The following is a 20,144-nucleotide window of genomic DNA, read 5'->3' as shown; positions in this document are numbered from 1 at the left end:
CGATGAAGAGACGAAATACTTCTGGAAAATTGCGGTTTCTCTTCGTATTCAAAGACGGCACTGAAATACTTATTCGGGAATATTCCAGATTCTCTTCGTATACAAAGGCGACATGGAACAATGGAATGCGTCCCATTCCCGAGATGGCGTCTTTGATTGGAATGATTAAATCGTATGGGATAGCCATTATGAACAAGAGGAGCTGGAAGAAAGAAATAATTATGGAAATTATCTCAGATGAGTTTCACGAGTATGGTAGGTCGGCCATAGATCTCAGAAGTACGCACATACACGCTGGAAAACTGTAAATCAATATACAGGAACTGTCTTGAAATGAGGATTGAGGTTCCAGATGTTTTATTCATGTTGCGAAGGTTTAAAGAAAATGCAACACACACAAACACACACACACATATATATATAATATATATGTATATCGTTCTCGCCTTAAACTTTTATTCTTTACTGAAACTCGACCCTGAAGTTCCCCCACTCCCTCCCCAATCATATACCCATACCCATACCCATACCCATGCCTATACCCATACCCCTACTTATACCCTTACCTATACCTACATCCATACCCATACCCATACCCATACCCCTCAACATTCAGAGCAATGAAGCTGTCTGTCGAATACTCTCCACCTCAACCCCTCCCCTCTCTCTCTCTCTCTCTCTCTCTCTCTCTCTCTCTCTCTCTCTCCTGTCTGTACTTCCTCAGACCTTCCTCATTCGTCCAGAAACTGCTCTTAACCCCTCCCTTCTCGCCCCCCTTCGTCACGCCCCTGGGGAAGGCTTCTGCTGCTGCTGCTGCTGCTGGGGGCGCGTGTGTGGTGGTCCTCCCCAAGAGCCTCCCTTCAGCGCCTTCAAAGCCTTGATGTATCGTCGGAGGATTTTCCAAGGACTTAAGCAATTGAGAAGACCTCATTTTTCACTAGCTTGGATAATGTAATCCTCTATTCACTCTTTCTCGTTCGTCTTTTCCTCCCTTACCATTCCTTCCATCTGTTTTATTATGCATCTTTATCTCCATCATTCTCTGTCCCTTCTTCCATCATTCTCTGCTAGTCTCTTCGTTACCTTCGCAATTCCTTCCATCTTTTTAATATTTATCCTTATCTCCATCATTATCTGTTCCCTCTTCCATTGTTCTATGCTTGTCTCTTCGTTCCGTTCCCATTCCTTCTATCTTTTTTGTTACGTGTCTTCATCTCCATCATCCTCTGTTCCCTCTTCCATCGTTCTATGCTCGTCTCTTCGTTCCGTTCCCATACCTTCTATCTTTTTTATTCCCTTCATCTCCATCATCCCTTGTTCCCCCCTCCGTCGTTCTATGTTCTTCTCTTCGTTCCGTTCCCATTCCTTCCTCCATTTTATTCCCTTCATCTCCATCCCCATCAGCCCCTCCTTCTATCATTCTAAATCATCCCCCTTTCGATACCAAGATGGACGACTCTTGTACTGCCTCGAGCATTCTTCAGTGTAAACGTTTCTTTTCGAAATAAGTTCGTGAGTGAGTTCTCATCCCCGTCGTGTTGTTATTTAGATTAGGGCTTGATCGCCTTCGATTTACCTCGCTGGGGATACTCATCTGGCTGAGAAACGACTTAGCATTACATAAAATTCAACCGGTAATTACGGCAGCTAAGCCTGAAAAACAGGTGAGGATCTCAGGAATTCATTCACGGGATTACGGCCGTATTTCAGGCCTTTTTTGGGTAACGGAGAACGAGGGTTTACGTCCCAGCAGAAGTTAAAGAGGGCTGTGTTTATCCGGTGTTTACGCTAGTTGTAAAGTTATTTAGATTTCGCAGATGTGTCACACTTGTGCTTGGCTATGATCAGGCGGTTTTACAATTACAAACAAACGTCGTTGAGTACATACCAAAATCATTTGCAGTGATATACTTTTACGCAAACAAACAATGAGTATGTACCACACATTTACAAAATGGATTGAATATGAAAAGCAATTTCAAATAAGAAATTGCCTCTGATTTTAAATTCAAACTTACTAAACGGGTTAATTGTGAAAATCACACACATACACACAAATAATACAAACATATACTTTTACACAAACAAACATCATTAAGTATATTCCCCACATTGACCAAATGGATTTAATGGGAAAAGCAATTTCATTTATCAAATACCCTCTGATTTTAAACTCAGACAAATATTACTGAGTACATACCACACATTTACCAAATGGATTGAATATGAAAATCACACTCGTACACACAGTTAATACGATTTATACTTTTACACATACAAACATCGAGTATACATACTCCACATTTGCCTTACAGCTTAAACACGCAAAGCATTTTCATATATCAAATACCCTCTGATTTTATACTTCTACAAATATTATTGAGTATATGCCACACATATACCAAATATGTTATATGTGAAAGTCGAACTCGTACAAACAAATGATACAATTATATACTTTTACACAAACAAACACCGAGTATATATTCCCAAAATTTACAAAATGGATTTAATGCGAACGGCAATTTCGCAATTCAAAATATCAAATTCCCTCTGATTTTAAACTCATGCGTTGCGTGCAGTTATTACTCAATCCATTGAAATATTCAGTCCAGCTGACACATGGCTGTATAACTAATAGGTCATATGTCATATTATATGTACGTCACAGGCCTCTATAGATATGGTTATAATGGACAAATCATTTTCTGTGCATTTGCCCCGCCTGAAGGAAATTATTCGAGTGTAATCGTCATTAGGATAATGGTACCTATTTTTATTATTGTAGTATTTACTAATACCTGTGTAATTTTGAGGCGTGCCATTTAAAACATAATATAACGTCTCCAGTTGCATGCATATGGTCATCAGATAATTAGAATGTGAAATTTTGTATGTGGGGAACACAAAGTTAATGCCCAATCGGCTTGGTTGTAGAACCTTTAATCCGAAAAAGAATTGTCCTTTGATTTCATTGTCTATCATAGTCTTTGGAACAGATTTAAAAGAACCGTTTTGCCTTTCGTCATCTCTGGGAGAGTAGTTATCATGAACAAACCAGTGTTATGAAAATGTGTCTCAAGAATACTTAAAATACGTTTGATTTGGCTGTGCACATCCCTCGAGGATTTTCAGCTGTTTCAAAGAGAGGTGCACCACCCAAGATTTATGCACCAAATAGGGTTAATTTACACATGACACCAGAGTCCATAGCAATATGAACATGTATACAAATTAATCGTCGAATTTCACTTCCTGTGTCGTTTTGCCTTTGGAAACTGAACAGAGCTGCCAAGGGTAAAGCAAAGTTATGAATCAATTTAATTTCTGAGAGAGAACAACTTTAGTATTCAACCCTTATTGACAGGTCATAACAAAGGATCTTCTGTCATTCTGTTGTTTGATATCATCAACACGAGACTGGAGAGGGGAAGTCGACTTATAATTTTGCAGTCATTTCTAATAGTCTTCCAATCTTTCATGTACAGTTTTTTCAGTTACATTTGTATTGATGTTACAGTCAAAATATCTACTTAACATAACAACGCACAGTTTTTTATTTGTGAATTCATCTCTGTGTCTGTCTGTCTGTCTCTCCCATTAGCTTACACACAGACATACTTGAGTTGAAAAAGCAGACGTTTTATTAAAAAATTCATCAAGTCACAAGTCTCTCTCTCTCTCTCTCTAATTAGCTTACACACAGATATAAGTATGTTGAAAAAGCAGACGTGTTATTAGTAAATTCACCAAGTGATGGACATCATAATACATCTCTCTCTCTCTCTCTCTCTCTCTCTCTCTCTCTCTCTCTCTCTCTCTCTCTCTCTCTCTAATTAGCTTACTCTGATACGGATTTATAACTTCATCAGTTCCCCGTAACGACCCAACTCCAGGAACCCCGAAAGAGAACATTTCTCCCGACGGGAGTCATCAATTTTTGCATAATTCATGAGAGAAAAGTTCCGAAGTGTTATAATAATGTTTATGAGAGGATTTGATGCATGTGATGCTCTAGTGTTTGTGTGTGTATGTGTACGTGCATGTTTTGAGTGCTTGTGACTGTAAAAATATGATTGTTTCCATGAGGGCATTGTGATAATTTCTCACGTAACGAATGTGAATTATATAGGTGATAATTAAGTGAAATAATTCACAATATTGCAGTGCGAAATACAGAGGGATAGTCCAGTTATTAAATCGATAATCACACAAGTTATCTCGAGGCTTGAAAGTTAGATTTTTAAAGAAAAGTTAGGAACATTAAAAGACAGCCCTTTTTAACCACATAAAATGTCTTATGCGTTTATCTATCCTTTTACACATTTCTGAAGCAAAAATAAGGATTATATAGCATCTGAAATACTGCGGGGTCTATTTACATTTTATAGCTTAGAGTTATTTTTGATAAATTACTGAGCTATTTTTTTTTATACCAAATCGACGAAAATGTGCAATTATAAATTTTGAATAATATCAATGATATTATACCTTTCTGTACCTCAAACTCAATACTATTAATGACAGCCCTTTACAGAATCTCCTTTAGCCTCTACTTAGGTAACCAAATTCATGTCACTGGAAAACAAATACCAACAAAGTCACTCATTCCAAATCTCTCTTAATGACGAATTCGCCGCCAGTTATTTCAGGAATATTCCAGGAATATTCGTCCTTCCAGAATATACTCCCCTAACGAGCCGAGCTAAGCATACGAGAGCCATCGTTTGATGGGGAGGTCCAAGATATTCCTGGAATGCGGACATTACAGAGTGGGAATTGGGGGGAGGGGCAGCTGAAAGGTGGGGGAGGAGGCAGCTGACGAGACCCATTTGCCTAAAACGTTTTTTTCGGGGGAAAGTGAGAACGTTCGTTTAAAAGACTAAAAGTGCGGTCGCTCATATTTTCACCTTTTTTTTTCTGCGGCCGTTGTCACACAGTGTAATTTTTTCATCCGCATTTTTTTCCTCATATTTTTCCCCTCGCAACTTTTTCCTCATATTTTTGTGGTGTTGCGGAAGTTTTGGGTGTGCATTAGTTAATTTGCTGTTTAGTGAATGATTATAAACGTAATTCACTTTTTATGGAATGACGGGTATTCAGCTGGTTTTTTTTTTTTCAGGCAATTTAATAATGGTGTCTTGTTCATCGTACTATATCCAACCTCCTCTCTCTCTCTCTCTCTCTCTCTCTCTCTCTCTCTCTCTCTCTCTCTCTCTCAGTCTCTGCCAGTCTGTCTCTAAGTTGTTGCGATACCAGTACACACAAATTTCTCTCCCTCTCTCTCTCCCCCTCTCTCTCTCTCTCTCTCTCTCTCTTCTCCCTGTCTTTGTCTGTCTGTCTGTGTATCTGTCTCTAAGTTCTTGCGACATCAGTAAACATAAATTAATAAATTAACTCTCTCTTTCTCTCTCTCTCTCTCTCTCTCTCTCTCTCTCTCTCTCTCTCTCTCTCTCTCTCTCTCTCTGTTGTTGTGACTACATAAACTGTTAATTTAATCTCTCTCTCTCTCTCTCTCTCTCTCTCTCTCTCTCTCTCTCTCTCTCTCTCTCTCTTTCTCTCTCTCTCTCTCTCTCTCTCTCTCTCTCTCTCTCTTCACCTACGTAATTTCTCAAACGTCTTTGATATATTCCGACAATATTATGTCATTAAAAGATTTATAAATACAAGCAGGAGCTTTAAAAGAAGTGATTTCACAAAAAATTCCAATTGTCACTGATTTCTTTTCAAGAGTTCCAACATTTCATTTCTATAAGAAAAGTACAACCAACAATGTATTCTGTAGTTCAGACATAATAATTCACAGCTTGAATGAACATACTTCAGGCATTATTTTGAGTAACTAAACAAGCAAAGGCATTTTTCAGTCTCCCTACTCAAGAACTCCAACATATCAATTCTGCAAAAAAAAAAAAAAAAAAAAAAAGTAAAATCGTTTATGCATAACCCAATATTTTTTCTGTAATTCTTATAGTATTTCACTTCAAAGCAGCTAGTTAAAGGATTATTTGGAGTAAGTAAACAAGCAAAGACATTTTTTAGTTTCCCCTTAAAAACCTCATTTCAAAATTGACTTAGGAGAGAGATTATGAACATTGGACGAAGTGAGCTTATAGACTTTTCTATAAGAAAATTAAAATCATTTATGTTTAGCGCAATATTTTCTGTAATTCTTACAATATTTCACAACTTCAGTGCAGCCGCTTCAAGCATTATTTTGAGTGACTAAGCAAGCAAAGACATTTTCCAGTTTTCCCTTGAAAAGCTCCGTTTTCAAAATTGACTTTGGAGCCAGATTATGAACAAGGACGAAGCGAGTTGATAGACTCTCTCCCTTGCTCGTGGGAGCTTCTCTCTGGAACTCTTTGTTTGGTTTCCATCAAAGGAAGTCTCTCGAGTTTGATGATCAAGGTTTTCCTGACGATCCCTTGAAAAATAAAAGGCAAGAAAAAACACACGAGGACGTAATGTAATCACAAAACTTCTCTCAGTGTTTTTGCCGAGAGGTAAAAAGTGAAGGTCAAAGAGACTGATAAACTCTCACTTTTTAGGGATTTGGAAATATATATACTTGACTTGAAATATTTGTGATTTTCGCTATTTTACTTGAAATATATATGATTATCGCTACTTTAATTGGAATACCTAAAATTTTTGCTATTTCTTTCCTTTAGTAATGGAGGTTAAGAAAATTGGTCTTTCGGAGTCCTAAGGGTTAATTAAAAAAATGTATCTTGATGATTGTGATATTGTAAGGTTTAATATAATTAAGAGAAATGGTTCCTTTTATGCACGAATTGTGTCATATAGTAAATTTATTAAAGTCCCAGGGTAGAGATTATACTCCTCTCTCTCTCTCTCTCTCTCTCTCTCTCTCTCTCTCTCTCTCTCTCTCTCTCTCATTCTTTAATTAGCCTTTAAGTGTTTCATACAGTTTTCTACCAGTTCTTTTCTTACATTTCAATGCTCGTTATACACTAATCCTTGGGGAGTCTCTCTCTCTCTCTCTCTCTCTCTCTCTCTCTCTCTCTCTCTTATTTTTTAGGGATCTGTACCATCTATATCACTGGTATTGACATGGACGTTGATTTTCAAGGAACTACATCAACACCAGAGTAGCAAGCACTGATTAAAAGAAAGAGATAAATGCTTCATTCTATAGCTAAATATAAGCAAAAACAACGGGGTAAAACAACGACGGGCCTACACCTTCCAGCAGAAACAACAGTGTTTCTTGACCTAACAGAGCGCTGAGGGATAACAAGGGCTCCTGACAATGAATATATAGTTTCTCTTATTCTCTCTTACTTTCACCCTCGGTCCGAACGTCGGACCCCCTCATAAGTATGCGTGTTGCCACCTCGCGCCATTACCTTTTTTTCCAACGTTCGGACAACTAACGTCTGTAGGGAACATGGGTCCATGCCTGACTTGACAGGTGGAGGTATCTGCTGGCGTTCGCCTCTTTGACAGTGCGTCTGCATTCTTTATCGCGCTGTGTTAAAAGCTCTATGCGCATTTTATTCTCTCTCTTCTCTCTCTCTCTCTCTCTCTCTCTCTCTCTCTCTCTCTCACTTTTGTGTTTATTTTAGATTTTGCAGCGTTTCGACCCTGAACGTTTAAGCAATTATTTTTATTACTTTCATTTTGCATCCTCTCTCTTCTCTCTCTCTCTCTCTCTCTCTCTCTCTCTGTGTGTGTGTGTGTGTGCTTCATGTTTAGTTTGAACTTTGCTGTGTTTCGACTTTGGACGTTTAATTATTCTATTATTTTTTAAAACTTATATTTTGCATTCTCTTTCTCTTCTCTCTTCTCTCTCTCTCTTCTCCTCTTCTTCTCTCTCTCTCTCTCTGTCTTCATGTTTATTCCGGACTTTGCTGCGTTTCGACCCTGAACGTTTAAGTGGTATATTTTTTACTTTATTTTGCATTCTCTTCTTCTCTCTTCTCTCTTCTCTCTTCTCTCTTCTTCTTCTTCTCTCTCTCTCTCTGTCTGTCTTCATGTTTATTCCGGTCTTGCTGCTTTTTCGACCCTGGACGTTTAAGTATTCTATGAAGTTTTTGTTTCTACTTTTATTTTGCATCCTTTTATTTCTTCGCGACCAAAAGGACCAACTGCTATAAAGCGCCAAAATATTTACATCGCTTCTGTCAACAGTTTTTTTTGTCTTTATCTTTTGCTCCCGTTTCAAGCACCGCCGTTCTAATGCAGTGTCCGGATTGTCGCTTCGTTCATTTTGCGAATTGAGTCTTTCAGTTTTAGCTCCGGAGTCGAGTATAAAACAAAGAGAGGCGATGGGAAAATAAAATTGGGTTGGGTTCTACGAGTGGACATCCAGATAAAAAAAAAAGAAAAAGAAAAAATAACATAAAAACGTTCTTAAAGATGAACATTTGCAGATCACGGGTCTCCAGCGAGGCTACCAGGGATGTATGTGAGGCCGAGAGAGAGAGAGAGAAAAGAGAGAGTCAATATTCTGAGAGAGAGCTGTGGGACATAATCGCCTTCAGGCCCTCATGAGAGAGAGAGAGAGAGAGAGAGAGAGAGAGAGAGAGAGAGAGAGAGAGAGAGAGAGAGAGAGAGAGAGAGAGAGAGAGCTGGTGCCGACGCAATACTGTGAAAATCGCCGTCCTTAAATTGGGACGTCTTCGTAAAAGATAAAAGAGAGAGAGAGAGAGAGAGAGAGAGAGAGAGAGAGAGAGAGAGAGAGCTGGTGCCGAAGAGAGAGAGAGAGAGAGAGCTGTGCCGAAAATGTGGAAATCACTGTCCTTAAATTGGGACGTCTTCCTAGGAGAGAGAGAGAGAAGAGAGAAAAAGAGAGAGAGAGAGAGAGAGAGAGAGAGAGAGAGAGAGAGAGAAAAGATAGAGAGAGAGAGAGCTGGGATGCCGACGAGAGAATACTGTGAAAATCACAACATTGTGAAAATCACTAAACTGGGATGTCTTCAGAGAAAGATAGAGAGAGAGAGAGAGAGAGAGAGAGAGCTAGAAAATCACTGTCCTTAACCAGAGAAAAGAGAGAGAGAGAGAGAGAGAGAGAGAGAGAGAGAGAGAGAGAGAGAGTAGAAGAGAGAGAGAATGTAAAAGGTCTCTCATAACCTAAAATTTCATTGCTGTATCTCTGAAAATCTCACCAGTCATGAGACCAACATTGGTAATAATATTTTCGTGAAATTATACGCAGTTTCTTGCTTAGCTGTGAACCAACAGGCAATGAAACGGACAAACAAACAAACAAACATACTGAGAGCTAGCAACATACCCTCTTTATAGGGGATAATATACATTAGTAAGAAATCTGAACGTTAAGGAACACATCAATACGAGACTTCATCACAGCTCTCTCTTGGATATTACTGTCAAATTCCAAAGCAAAGATTTATGGTTACGAAGATGAACTACTCAGGTCAGCGTGACATACGACAAATTAAATAAGAAATTTAATATTTCTTATTTACCATTCCATGATTTCCTAGATACTTTTACGCAGGCAGAAAGGTTTAGGTTAGAATATCCTCTCAAACTAAGCTTTATTTTATCTCTTATCATTGAAATTTTTGTTCTACGAAACAGTGGTCACGGAAGTCGACCCAGCATGGAATCTGCAGTCGACGGACAAACTTGGTTTTCTTTAAAGGAAAACATCACTGAAGCATATCCAGGAAAGGGTATGATAGCCGACAGGAGAACAATACTCCATCTAGGTTGGACAAAAGATCCTCAGAACGTTACGTTATTAAGGAAAATATTGAAAATATGAAAAAATATATGTCTCACGTTTCCGTTACGCGATCTGTTACAAGCTGTGTGCTCATCTGACACCTCTCTCTCTCTCTCTCTCTCTCTCTCTCTCTCTCTCTCTCTCTCTCTCTCTCTCAATTTCGCATCTACGTCACGTGCAGTAGGAAAAATAAGATTTGTATATCCAATTCCGTGTATGTAAATGCAGAGGGTGAGACTGGAATGGCTGTATGAGTGCTTTCTCCCAAACCTTTTTGAAAGGGAAAGTGAAATATATACTCAATAGTATATTTTTTTTTTTTACTGTGACGCAAGGATTTTTTTTTTTGTCCTGGACGTCCGTATACCCACTTCCATGCATGGTTTTTTTTCTTTAAATTTCTATTAAAGTGAGTTAACTCATGACAGTCTTTCAAGGTCAAGAAAATAATGACAAGTCAGATAATGACATGATATATATATATATACATACATATATATAAATGTATATATATATATTTATTTATTATATATAAATGTTATATATATTTTTATTTACATATATATATATATATATATATATATATATATATATATATATATATATATATATATATATATATATATATATATATATATATATATATATATATATATATATATATCAACATGTTTGTATTAAGTGAATTACATATCAACAAGTTTGTTTTTATCATCATCTATGACAATGTCAGACAACGTTTGTATTACTTCTTGATTCTTAATAAGTCTTAAGGATGCATTACATTTTATAATAAATAAAGGTGAATGTTCGAATGCATAAGCATATTCTAAATAAAAGTAACAAAAGTAATAACGATAGAAATACGGAAGTAAAGAAATAAAGGAAGAAATAAAGACAAGTCATATATCACCAATTCACATGCATATTACTAGCCCACCCTGCATAATCTTTCTTTGGCCCCATCTATCCTCTCTTTCATCCGCTTCTCTCTCTCTCTCTCTCTCTCTCTCTCTCTCTCTCACTTTCTTTCTAGTTCATTTATCGTGGCGATTGGCCATGTCAGTAGCCAACCCAATGAGATTGGCCCTTTTAAAAAGAATGCTAAGGGTGGCTTTTACACTGACAAATTGTCTATGCAAATGTATTAAGCCGCGGTGGGGGGGGGCGCCTCTCCCCCTACCCTCGCCTCGACACGATGATCTGGGCTGTCGGATCCAACAAAGAAATTTGATGAGGGAAGAGAGTCTACTTAAATTGTAGGCCTGGTGGTGTAAGGTTCTTTCGTCCATTTTCTCGAGCTCATTCTCGTCCTCCGTTTCTTTATTCTTAACTGTTGTTAAGTTTTGTTTTATTTTGATTCAGATTTTTCCTTCAGTATGGCTTGTTCTCATTTTATTTTTGTAGGGAAAGACTCAGTTTAATGAAATAAAACGTTGATTTTTTGAATGGAGTTCATATCCTAATAATTTTTTTGATATTCTTAATTCCGATTTTTTTAATCGTTCCATCCCCCTGGTTTTCATTTACATTCAAAACTCATTTTCTATCAGCTTTCTGTCCTTACAAAGACTCCTAATCTTTCACTAGTTCCTGCAGCTTCTTTTCAATATCTCCAGGCAAGACAGTAACATCTGCAAACATCAACACTCGACGCTTTGTACCTACATTTACTTCTTGCGTTTCTTCATCTATAAAGATATTGAACAACTAAGACATCATAACATGTCCTTGTCTCAGACACTTTTATACAAACCAGTCACTTTCCCAGCTACTGTACAGATTCTAACGTGCTTTTCACACCATCACAAAAGCTTTTAACCGCTCTGAATAACTTGTTTTTTATACCATATATCCTCAACATCTGACACATAAAAATTCTATCATATGTTTTCTAGGGTTATATATGCCATACAAGTTTTTTTCACTTTGTTTTCTAAGTTTAAAACACACTGTTCTTAACCTATCAGTCCTTTTGGCAAATATAATATAATATAATATAATATAATATAATATAATATAATATAATATAATATAATATAATATAATATAAAGAGCAATATCACATCGACGTGCACGGATCTAAGTTACTGTCAAACCTAAACTGTTCTATAAGGCCTATTTCATCAGGGAATCATCCTAACCTAACCAACCTTTCACATAACCTTAAACTAGGGTGGCGTCACCTGGCCTTACCAGCCAGGGGCGAAGTCCAGCAGGTATATGACCCAACCAAACCTTTCTCTTGACTTATCTTACCTAAGGTACCCTGACCTGACCTTTCCCAGCCAGAGGAGAAGCTCAGCAGGTATATGACCTAACCAAACCTTTCTTGACCTTACCTACTTATCTTACCAGAGGCGAAGCTAAGGTGCCGTTCTCTTGACTAATCTTACCTAAGGTGCCGTGACCTGACCTTACCCAGCCAGAGGCGAAGCTCAGCAGGTATATGACTTAACCAAACCTTTCTGACTCAACCTTTCCGTGACCCGATCTTAGCCAGAGTCAGCAGGTCTGACCAACAAACCTTTTCATGAGACTTAATATAGCTCAACCGGATCGGTGCTCCGCCAGAATGTGGGGTTGACGTAGTCAGCCGCGCATACGACTGGCTAAGTTTAAAATTCCAGCAACAGGGTGATCGAGTGCTCGGGCGCCACAGTGCGGCCATCTTGGGAACTACGGGAGAAGGGAGACGGGTGACAGCTTTCACGTCAGTGATGAATTTATAAAAAAAAATTATTTGGAGGATTGTGTCATACGATATAGCCGCTATACCTAGTTCTTAATACCACCGTAACATTACATAATATATATTTAAGCTTTTACACTGTGGATCACTAATACCTATCTTAGTAATCACAATGGAAAATTAATATTCTGCTTTTGAGAATCTTCTTCCGCTCCAGTAGGTCCACTAGCTAATGATGTTGACTAAGGTTCAGTTGCTGCTTAGCGTTTCCAGGCGTTGCTTAACGAACGTTCCTTGATTGGGTCTAAAGGGTAGATCACATACACTCGCTGGTTCGGTTTAATTATTGTTATGGGGAATCTAGTGTATAGGCTTTTCTTCGTAATAATGTGAATATATATATATATATATATATATATATATATATATATATATATATATATATACATATATATATATATATATATATATATATATATATATATATATATATATATATATATATAAAATATATATATATATATATATATACATATATATAAAAATTATATATATACAGTATATATATACATATATATATATATATACATATACACAACTATTCATTTTACCGCCAACCTAAACTACAAATATTGTTTTGAAAGGTTTTAACAAGACCAATTTAAATAAGGTATACATACATACATGCATACATGTATATCTGCATGTGTATGCATACAAAAAAAGATAATATATATATTCACGAGGTGCTTTAAATGAGATTCGTTCCCAACAACGAAAATAAAGAAGAAGAGAAGAAGAAAAAGAAGAAAAAAAGGAAGAAGAAGAAGCAGGCTGAACTTGCATCGTGAATATTCTTGGGATTTTTGCTCCGCTTTTACAGTGTTATTTGGTTTCCGCGCCTCATTTGCTCGTGGAAACTGCTTCTCTGAGAGAGAGAGAGAGAGAGAGAGAGAGAGAGAGAGAGAGAGAGAGAGAGAGAGAGAGAGAGAGAGAGTATTTAAGATTTTATGAAGTGAAACAAAAATATTTGTGTGTGTGTGAGAGAGAGAGAGGGACTATTCAAGATATTATAAAGTGAGACCATAATATTTGTGTGTGTGTGTGTGAAAAAGAGAGACAGATAAACCTACACACATATACGCACACACACACAGAGAGAGAGAGAGAGAGAGAGAGAGAGAGAGAGAGAGAGAGAGAGAGAGAGAGAGAGAGAGACTATTTAAGATTTTACGAAGTGAAAGAGAGCAGCATATTTCCTGTGTGTGTGTGTGTGTGTGAGAGAGAGAGAGAGAGAGAGAGAGAGAGAGAGAGAGAGAGAGAGAGAGAGAGAGAGAGAGAGGTATAGTAAGATAAAAAGTGAAAACAGAATATTTGTGTTATGTGCAAGGGTGTGTGTGTGTGAGAGAGAGAGAGAGAGAGAGAGAGAGAGAGAGAGAGAGAGAGAGAGAGAGAGAGAGAGGAGAGAGAGGATTTAACTACGGACGAAAAGAAACTAGAAGCTTATTGTTGTTATTTACTAAATTCCTAATCTTTACCTTTTCCCCAGAGATATTCTTATACTTTACTAAAGCCCAGTGGATATTATCGAATATTATTATCATTATATTATGAAGAGTCCAGTTATTTTCAGTATATTAGACTGAATGCAACGTTCATATATTCAACATTCTTAACAATGATAAAATATCCTTTATGAAGCTATACGCCAGTATCACTAGTTTGAAGGAGAGTAAGACCTAACAAAAATGTTGGACATAATGAACATAAGAGTAGGAATGGAAAGGAAGTAATATACACGACACTAAAGAATGCGTGTGTATATTGGCGTGTGTGTATGTGTGTGTGTGCGTGTTTGTGTGTGTGTGTCTGTGTATGCAGTATGTTCAGATAAGATACTGATGAATGTGGGGATAACGTTAGTTTACTGAAATAAAGTTTAAATATTAGTTTAAAGGAAAGAGTCAGGATTTAAAAACCACATTGATATCATATTTATATGTGTATAGTACACTTCAATCTGAGAGATAACGTACTTAAGTTATTCGATATCTGTATTTATAGAATTTATGTGACACCTGAATTCTTAATCATTCAAGTTAAACTCTTGGTTTTTTATAATTTATTTTTATTTCTATTCTCCTTCATGAAAGAGAAATTATCCTTTTTTGTAATATTTAATAATCCAAGAGTATTCAAAAGGAGAGAAGAAGAAAAACAAGTAAAAATGCGCCGAAGTTTCTTAGGCGCAATCGAGTTTTCTGTACAGTCGCTACAGCGTATAATCAAGGCCAACGAAAATAGATCTATTTTTCGGTGGTCACGGTATAATGCTGTATGAGCCGCGGCCCATGAAACTTTAACCACGGTCAGGTGGTGGCCTGTCCTATATCGTTGCCAGAGGCATGGTCATGGCTAAGTTTAACCTTAAATAGAATAAAAACTACCGAGGCTACAGGGATGCAATTTGGTGTGGTTGATGATTGGAGGGTGGATGATCAACATACTGGTCAGCCCCTAGCCTCAGTAGCTAATAAGATCTGAGGGGTGTGACAGGAAAAGTGCGGACAGAAAAAAGTGGCAGAAAAAGTGGACTGAAGACAACGCCGGCACAATAATTTTCTTTTACAGAAAACTGAAAATAAGAAAGAAAAATGTCCTTATGCAATATAGTTACTGCTGCAATTTCAACCAAAGAATATGCCAAAGAAAAAACAAGAAAGAAAAGTCCTTATGCAACATAATGCATTCTGCTTGCAATTTCCAATAACCCAAGAACATGCAGAAAGAAGAAAAACAAATAATAAACTGAAATAAACATTGAACGAAAAACCAGACACGAGCGAAATAAACACGCTACAGAAACGAACATCGAAGTTGCAAACTTGAGAGCAGCAGCGATTATGATGGCCCCGTTGCTCTCTCCATTGCTCTCGGCAATTGCTCCAACAACTGGTCCAGCAATTGCTCCAAAAACTGCTCCAGGAATTGCTCCAACAACTGCTCAACAATTGCTCCAACAATTGCTCCAGCAACTGCTCCAATAACTTCTCCAGCAATTGCTCCAACAACTGCTCCAGCAATTGCTCTAGCAATTGCTTCAACAACTGGTCCAGCAATTGCTCCAAAAACTGCTCCAGGAATTGCTCCAACAACTGCTCAACAATTGCTCCAGCAACTGCTCCAATAACTTCTCCAGCAATTGCTCCAACAACTGCTGCAGAAATTGCTCCAACATCTGCTCCAGCAATTGCTCCAACAACTGCTCCAACACATTCTCTAGCAATTGCTCCAACAACTGCTCCAGCAATTGCTCCAACAATTGCTCCAACAACTTCTCTAGTAATTGCTTCAACAACTGCTCCAGCAATTGCTCCAACAACTTCTCCAGCAATTGCTCCAACAACTGCTCCAGCAATTGCTCCAACAATTGCTCCAGCTACCCGTGTTGCCGTGGACAGGCTGGCTGCGTGCTGTGACCAGGATCGTGTTGGATATGTTATACAGCCTTTGACGTGATAGACAATTACTGGAAGTTTGACATAAACGGGAGGAGAGGAGAGTGGATGGAAATGTGCCAGAGAGAGAGAGAGAGAGAGAGAGAGAGAGAGAGAGAGAGAGAGAGAGAGAGAGAGAGAGAGAGTATATTCCACGGTGTGGTCGTTGGATCGCATACAATGGTACCACATCATTTCCCAAGTGGTAGCTGAATGCATTGCCAAAGGGAATGGATGCAAATATGCATCTGCGGTCAGTAGTCGTTCCGTTATTCGTAGTCAGTTTGGACGACTTGGGACGACTTTGAAAGACTGGACTGAAAAGGACGACTTTAGACGACTGATATGAAAAGGGACAATTTAGGAAAAATTTTAGGACGACTGAAATGACAGGGACGCTTTGATGGAAGGGACGACTTTAGACCGCTGAAATGAAAGGGACGACTCGATAGAAGGGACGACTTTAGACGACTGATATGAAAAGGGACAATTTAGGACGACTGAAATGAAAGGGACAACTTGATAGGAGGGACGACTTTAGGCGACTGAAATGAAAGGGACGATTTAGACGACTGAAATGAAAGGAACGACTTTAGACGACTGAAATGAAATGGATGACTTAGGACGACTCAAATAAAGACTGGACTGAACGGCCACTCATTTTGCTTAAAAGTGAGTCTTCATAAATTTCACAATCAAAATCTTTTTCTATATGGAGACCGAAACAGGCAAAATTGCTAAAAAACAAGCAATATTGTCCTCGAGAAAAATATCAATTGTTTCACTCCTTAGATGATGACAGATCGACTACTGAAAAGATGTAGGTTTGATAATGATTCTGCGAATACTGAAGGATTCAGAGAATACCATAGTTTCGAAATAATAATTATAGATCACTGAACAATAATGTGTCAAACCTACTGAATAAATATTTACTAGTGATCTGTTCACATTTGTTCTCTTTTTAAGTACGTTAATTGGTCACTATATCACTTCATCCCTATAGTTATTAATTTTAATATAACTTATCATCGAACATCAAAAATAATTTTAAAAGGACACCGCAAAAAATCTCAAAGCATAAACATATTTTAAATAGCTAATTATATTTGTACGCCTTATCCAAATGAAAACGCAATTAATGTTCTGTTTGATAACTCCCTGAAGCTTCATTAATATTCACTTTACAGAAAATATTTAAGTGATTATGGGAGTTTTATTTCCTTGTAGCACAAATAAAAGCCAGGTAGGCGGAGTATTCAAGAAGGAAGTTAAGCTACACCTGTACAAAAACACAACAACAGGTAGGAGAAAGGTTCCCCCCCTCCCCCATCAGGATTAGAAAACCAATTCCTCGAGGCTATCTGTCATCTTCACAAAGGCTCTGGATTCCTGAGACAATACGCCAGCCTACTTCTGTGCGTCTAGCCGAGAATAGACTAAAGGGAAAGTGGGCGTAGCTTGACCGTCTTACAGAAATGAGATTTGGGAATTAAGATCCCAAGGAGGGAGGCTCTTTGGAGATACTGTGTGAGAGTGTGAAAAAGGTCAACATACTGGGGGAGTTGATAGATGCTGTGTATGAGATAGACGAAGGGGAAATATGAATAAAGGACAAAAATTGAAATATTGTGAAAAGAGGATAACACTTGTTCAAGGAATGGATGATTGCCTCACCAGTGAATATTCATGTCAGGTTTTACATCAAACAGCACTGATTTGTCATGATGTATTCATGACAACTGACAGACAATCTTGCATAAAAATAAACAACAATATTAATTTTATATTGGAATACCTTTAATAAGACATTTATAAACTAATAAAAACCACTCTAATTAAGGTAAAAATGTTCGCATGGGTGACTGGATAAATAACTGTGTTTTTAGATGGTTTGGTCATGCGGAAAGAATGGAGGACTATAGGATGGTGAGTGGCGCATTGTGTGTGCGTAGAAGTCCTGTGTCCTATACATACATACATACATACATACATACATACATACATACATACATACATACAATACACACATCTATATATATATACGTATATATATATGTATGTATATAGGCTACTTATATAAATGTACACACACAAGCACAAACGCACTCACATATACATAAAATGAGAGAGAGAGAGAGAGAGAGAGAGAGAGAGAGAGAGAGAGAGAGAGAGAGAGAGCAAACTACATCGTTATAATCCTACGAAACATTACAGGCAGACATTGATACACTGAATTATAAAAAAAATCTTCAGCAGGCAAAAATGAATTTTATTCAGCCCCTCAATGAACAGCAGATCCAATCACATACTTTTCTGAATACTTAGTGGTTTGATGAATAAGGAATTAAAAAAAAAAAGGATTATTCAATTTTTGTAAAGGTTTATCCAGCAATATTGAAATGGACTCGGAGAGAGATTGTAAAACTGTTCTTGAAAAACTTGAACAACCTCGTATTAATACGCATTTGTAAATGCATGCGCAAATACACGTCAATCTTTATAAACCTTTCATTCTCAATGACCAATTTTCAGACATAATACCTTTCAAAGTAGAAAAAATTACAACCAGTTTTATGAAGCCATAATGGACAGCACTACATGTTTTTTTTTTTTATCCTTTAAAGCATTTGATAAATTTCATAGTCTTCACAATGTTTTGGATTATCTTTCTGTAATTAATTTCTGGCTATTGATATACAACATCATTCAAATCTTTTGCATGTCATTTAAAATTAGCAAAAACTCACTTATTCATATTTTAACTTACAAATAAACCTATTTTTTAAGATTAATATTTAAATTGATGGGCTTACTCCATGCTTTCACTTTGCTTCGGTAAAAACCATCATTTTGGGAAATCTGAACTCAATAAATACTTTTTAAATAATTAAATCAAGACAGATTTTGTTCAATGCGTAAATCCGGGTAAATCTTTTTTTAAATGCGTCAGTGCATCATTTCATTGACTGGTTATTTTTTGCTAAGAAAGTTTATCATTTACATTTTTTGCACAAGGGAAAAGTAAAATATTTTATTAGTAGTCACCGAAAAAAAACTCAAATATAAAGATATTTTAAATGTCTAATCTTAGCAATCTAAATGCGTTAATATATCAATTCACTTTTTATTTTTTGCTAAGAAAGCTTATCATTTACATTTTTTGCACAAGGGAAACTAAAATATTTTATTAGTGCGTCACCAAAAAATAAAAAAACTCAAACATAGAGACATTTTAAATGTCTAATCTTAGGAATCTAAATACGTTAATATATCACTTCACTTTTTACTTCTTGCTAAGAAAAAAAGTATACCTTAGTTTAACCAGACCAATGAGCTGATTAACAGCTCTCCTAGGGCTGGCCCGAAGGATTAGACTTATTTTACGTGGCTAAGAACCAATTGGTTACCTAGCAACGGGACCTACAGCTGATTGTGGAATCCGAACCCTATTATACCGAGAAATGAATTTTTATCACCAGAAATAAATTCCTCTAATTCTTCATTGGCCGGTCGGAGACTCGAACTCGGGCCTAGCAGAATGCTAGCCGAGAACTCTACCGACACGTCCAACGAGGAACTTCTTGAAGGTTTATCATTTACATTCCTTGTACAAGGGAAACTAAAATATTTTATTTGTGCGTCACAAAAAAAATAAATAAAAAATAAAAAAAAAAACTGAAACATAAACATATTTGAAAAGTCTAATCAAAGGAAATCTGTACCCAGCGACTCCCTTTAAATCCTTCGGCCGAAGAGCTCAAATTTCGCCACTGATAAGTCACAAACTCGTCTTCCCAAAGACTGACTGTGTTCTATTATCAGCGAGACGCCCGAAACTGATTCGTTCGCTTCGTTGACTCGGAAGCCTGAATGGACGAATTCCGACTCTCGGACCCGCGCTTCAAGATATTGCTGATGGCGCATTAGAGTGCGAATTATGGCTTGCCAAATATCAAATATTTTCCGGTTGCTTTGGTTTCTCCCCCCAAAAGGAGAAAGGAAGGAAATTCGGTTGAAATTCCTCCCGCGGAAAATACAACAGTTTAAGTCTGGTATGTGAGGTGATGGATGGTCAGGCGGATAACTCAGGTGCGTGGGAAAGATATTACTCGTATTTCAGTCTGAAAATAATGATTTTTGTTTTGTGCATAAGCAGTGAGTTTGTACCTAATTCACTATAGGTTATGTTTAGAAGAATTCATCCTTGTACATCAAGAGGCTTGTAATCAAT

The 20,144-nt window shown here is 37.3% G+C and overlaps 2 protein-coding genes across 2 annotated transcripts in view; one reads left to right on the top strand and one right to left on the bottom strand.

Moving 5' to 3' along the window:
* The window catches only part of LOC136855413 (uncharacterized), a 179,648-nt gene that overhangs the window by 137,095 nt on the left and 22,409 nt on the right, over nt 1–20,144 (bottom strand). The window lies entirely within an intron of this gene.
* On the top strand, nt 9,394–15,932 carry LOC136855308 (G8 domain-containing protein DDB_G0286311-like). Its single transcript, XM_067132213.1, has 3 exons — nt 9,394–9,406; nt 12,296–12,434; nt 15,446–15,932. The coding sequence occupies exons 1-3, from the start codon at nt 9,394–9,396 to the stop codon at nt 15,930–15,932; spliced, it is 639 nt and encodes a 212-aa protein (XP_066988314.1).

Source organism: Macrobrachium rosenbergii, chromosome 31, assembly GCF_040412425.1.
Source record: "Macrobrachium rosenbergii isolate ZJJX-2024 chromosome 31, ASM4041242v1, whole genome shotgun sequence".
Classification (NCBI taxonomy): domain Eukaryota; kingdom Metazoa; phylum Arthropoda; class Malacostraca; order Decapoda; family Palaemonidae; genus Macrobrachium; species Macrobrachium rosenbergii.
This window is presented reverse-complemented; position numbering and strand designations above follow the sequence as displayed.

Coding starts and splice junctions, on each gene's coding strand:
- LOC136855308 (XM_067132213.1), top strand. Junction 12,435..15,445: donor AGACGGGTGACAGCTTTCAC/GTCAGTGATGAA, acceptor CAATTGCTCCAG/CAACTGCTCCAATAACTTCT.